Below are 4,540 nucleotides of genomic sequence, written 5' to 3'. Positions count from 1 at the left end.
AAGCAATACTGGAGCAGGAAAGTCTAGGCTTTATGCATAGGTTACGTACCTACAATCTTCTCCAGAGTCAAAAGCAACTTCTGGATATTCTGTACCTTTCTGGACCTGACTTTTCATGATACCAATATAATCATGCAAATGAAGAATACAGCATGCGCTTAAGCGTGCAACTTAACTAAGGTTTATTTTAATTGAAGGAAATATTTTGTTTACACTGAAGTCTACTTTTTTGAATGGCCATTTATTCCCGTAGCAGGTAAGGACAAATATAGACAGACAGGGTTGCCCATTTTTCAGATTAGGTTCAGCAAAAGTGTTAATGTCCTTAGCTTCTGAAACAAGTGTACTCAAACAAAGAGATTAAATCTGATGCAGTTTACCTCAGAAACAAGTTTTAATCCCCTTCCCAGAGATTGCTTTTTCCAACTTGATACATGGCTTTAATAAACAACTAAAAATAGAAGCTCTATAGAGGGAGCAAATGAATACAAGCCAGTTTGTTACTTTCAGAAACCAGTAAACTGAACTTGCAAACACATTCCCTGCTGACCAAAATGAAACTTTTCACTTTCTGCCAAGAATGCGTATCAGTCAGGCGATCCAAGCTCAGTCACGCTTTCACAGGACTGGAAACACAAAGGCAGCATGAACGTTCAGGCACTCGGAGCATGAGCAACTCCAAATTCAGAGTGCACAGGCCAAAAAGTAAAGTGACTATTATTAACTTCCTCTGCGTTATCAAGATGTTTTACTTCAAAGACAAGTGGACTTGTTTAAGGCAACTTCACTCTCTTAACCATTCCATCACTGGCAACAAACTACTAGTTTTTAAACTATTTTTTTCTTAATCTCTTCAGCTCATTCCCACTGGATCAGTGGAGACCACCTGTACCACATCAGTAAGTTTTGTTCATACCATTACAGTATTTGTAGCAGATGAGTTTGGCGTGCTCAGATCAGTAAGGCTAGAATTAAAGGAAGCATCATTCTAAAGTGTGTCCAGTTTAGAGGTTAGAAACCTAAAGAACACTTCCTGTTAGACCCAAGATGAAACTGAAGAGAAAAAATGGTCAGATACAAGGCTGGGTTTCAAACACTACCAATGAGCTCCAACACGTTACTTCTGTTCTTTTCAAAGCCTGTATATAAACACCTGTCGGAATTTGGTTTCAGCGGAAAAATTTTGGGTTCCAGTTGTACAAATCAGACATTAGCAGTATATATAATAAAGTCCCAGCTGTTCCAAGTTTTAAGCACACCACTTCACCCTAAGCCAACAGAAAACAAATTACTTCAGTCATGTCTACTCAGGGACTTAGAGCATTAACCTGCAAAGAGATGACTATTTTAAAATGTTCAAGTACACAGTATTAAATGAGAGATTTTTATCAACCCTTTGTAAATCATGTAATAAAACACCTTTTATCATATGGCTGAAGCTCCATTTATAAAAAAAGTACTTGACAAAGTAGATAAGATACAGTAAGTTTGTCAAAACAAAAACTTTTTCTTGATGTTCCAAGTACAATGGTTACAAATACATCAGTTCATTATATTTTAGTCAAGACTAAAGGTGGGAACAGATAAGATGTTTAAGTATATTTAATACACACAGTCCAAACCCATTTGTATTTTATATGTTCATAAGGAAAGGAAATACGGAACATCCATTTTCTGATTGATGCTATTCGTTTTCAAGAGGATTCAACACTGCTCTTTCCTTGCTCCCACTACCTTCACTGGGGTGAGAGAAAGCTATAGTTTACAGATTAAGAATCCAACTGCTTTTGGCTTAATATTTACCATAATAAAGTATGTGCAAGAATGACTATCAAAGTCAAGAATGATAGTTTAACAGGACTACAACCTACAATATTCAAATTCAGACTCTTCTTTCACATGCTCCAAGTCTGGATAATACCAGATGAATTTCAAATGTACTCTGAATTAATTTCCTATGAAGTTTAGTTGCGAAGATTAGTTATTTAATCTACTTGTTTTGGGGAAAAATTGATAGAGGAACACATCAGCTGAAAAGCACCCTGGTACTGTACAGTAAGCAAATCTAAGAACAAATCCACTATGAGACAGCAATATAGAAAAGCAGCATGGAGCACTTTTGATCAAAAATTAGATCAACATCAACTGTTCCTTCCCAAGGTGTTTATCAAAAAGGTGGGGAAAGAAATGAGACAACAGGGGACCAACTTCTTTGAGAAAGAATATATCATCTGCCCTTGAACAAAGCAGTGCTTCAAAGAAAAGCAGAGATGATTAAGTTTTATATTAATCAACAGGTTGATGTATTTGGACAATCAACAACTAATTAACATTGCTTGAAAGAGAAGCAGGGAGGGAAACAGAGAAGAGTCTGATCATTTTCCAGCCCTCTTCTGGCATGCAAGACCAAAATCAACAGAGGAAAAAAGAAAAGTAAAAGATATTGAAGAAACAAGTCCAGAAAACTGTATTGCTGGTTGTTAATCAACTTAAACAGCTAGTCAAAAGAACCTAAAACATGGTTCAAGGAAAAGATGTGTCAGAAGCGAAGAGTCTCTGCCACCAGTCTTCACCACCACAGCACTGGTATCATTCATGACTCCATGGCAGCCTCTATCAAGCTCCTCAATTCCACGTACCAGCTTTTGTGCCCTTTTAAATGTACATCCAACCCCACCCCCAGATGGAGCCTAATCTCTGGCAGAGGAGCGGGAAGTTCGGACTAAAGCCTCCCTGGTCAAACCTTTACCCCACATGCACACCCATCCCATCAGACACTTTCCAACAACACTAATATGCAACTATCAAAATGGCAGTCAAGAGCTATGTCTGAGTTCCAAGATCTCCCTCTCTGTATCCAAATCCAGAAGTCCATCCCCAAATACTCTACTCCAAACTTCAAAGAATAGTGCTCAAGAAGATCAACATCTGTTTACAATGTTTTCTTAGCAAACAATTCTATAATGACATCTCTAACCCAAATACACAAATATTAAATCACAGATAAACCATGAATCATCGACCTCTCTGATACAATATGTAACATAAGATTTGCAGTTTGATGGTTTAAGTTCGTATCTCAAATTACTTTCTTGCATCTCTACTTAAAAAAGTGCCAAGAGCTAAAGTCGGAGCTACAGTAATGCCAGTGCACTTCACCTCAATATTTTCTACAACTATCCAATCCAGCTGTAGGTAACACAACCAGCGTTACTGGAAGGACTCCCCAGAAGTTAAACAATTTACAATACAGATGTTCTTCACAGTCAGCCCACATTTGCTTTTTCATCTTACTTCCTGTTCATTTTCTTCGTAAAACTTGCTATTTTTGTATAGTTATTCACAACTTTGGCTAAAAATGAAAGAAAAGGCTTGTTTGGTTGGGGGTGGGTTTGCTTTTTGGGTTTTCTTGTTGTTTTGTTTAGTTTTTGACAAATACTGAAAGTTCTTATGACAGCTGATGATTTCCAACTTCAGAGCAGTATAATAGACTTTAACGACTGGCCAAATTCCAGTGGAAGTGGTTATATTCTGCCTCCTAGGATGTCCAATTAAACCTGTTCAAGCTACTTTATTTTCTTCCAGCTCTAAACATTTCATGCTATCACTCTACTGTTGAATGGCTGCTGTGTTTCACCCTCAGCTTGTATTTCAGTGGTACACTATATAACCCAAACATTTACTGTGAAACCCTTAAGCTGTCTCCTATGCAACTATTCAGCTTACCTGTGTTGACTGGATCACCGTAAGATCATTAATGTAGCAAAAGCCTGCTCCCATAGCGGAGCGAAGACCAGCAGTCCCAAAGGTCAGCCTGCAGCAGAGACGATCCCGTAACTCTTTATGCTTTCCATTCTGTAACAAGCTTTCAATCTGTTCTTTTGTTTTTTGGTTCTGCAAAAGAAGATTAAGGTCTTCATTTAGTTCTTGAAATCAGGATCTGAACTATATACTTACCGTTTTTAAATGATTCCTAGTTCTGCAGTGCAACAAGTTCTTCCTATCCTATAAAATGCCTGTCCACATGAACTATCCTTCATTGTAACTCTCATTTCTATCATATTCTCTTTTCTGTATCATCCTTATTCATAAAAGATTCAAGAGCTCTTGTTGCCATTGATATGCTGATGTGTTTGCCTACTCATTAACACACTTTCCAGCTACATGACTACAGACTTCAAAACAGGTTTTTCCAAGGCAGGTAACACAAGTTAATTCTCGATCTGTGCTGCCGGAAGACAGACAAAAATCCTAACTTCAAAGCAGTATTTCCTTCCTCCCCACCCGCAGGAAAGATCTGTAAACAGGCACAGTAAAATAAAGCTGACATTGTAAAACCAAAAATAAAGCTTGTCTTTTCAAGTTACATTAATCATTAGTGAGGTGGGTACAAGAGAGTCAAGCCCCTATTTACCTCAAACTTTCAAATAAAGATGGGTATTTCTGTCAGAGAATCCCAGCCATTTTTGACACTTGCCCTGCTCAGTATATACACTTGATATAAATGGTTGAAGAAAAAAAAAAAACTCCTACTCCTGAA

General features: G+C 37.6%; 1 protein-coding gene across 1 annotated transcript in view; it reads right to left on the bottom strand.

Moving 5' to 3' along the window:
• The window catches only part of PGM2L1 (phosphoglucomutase 2-like 1), a gene marked incomplete at its 5' end in the record, with an annotated part of 23,684 nt that extends 19,758 nt beyond the window's left edge, over positions 1–3,926 (bottom strand). The window contains one exon of the mRNA XM_009584026.1: positions 3,727–3,926. Coding sequence (XP_009582321.1) covers positions 3,727–3,926 — 200 coding nt within the window. The remainder of the gene's footprint in view (positions 1–3,726) is intronic.
• Positions 3,927–4,540: the final 614 nt, after the last annotated feature.

This window comes from Fulmarus glacialis, unplaced genomic scaffold, assembly GCF_000690835.1.
Source record: "Fulmarus glacialis isolate BGI_N327 unplaced genomic scaffold, ASM69083v1 scaffold4188, whole genome shotgun sequence".
NCBI lineage: Eukaryota > Metazoa > Chordata > Aves > Procellariiformes > Procellariidae > Fulmarus > Fulmarus glacialis.
Note: the sequence above shows the minus strand (reverse complement) of the source record. Positions and strands in the feature narration are given on the sequence as shown.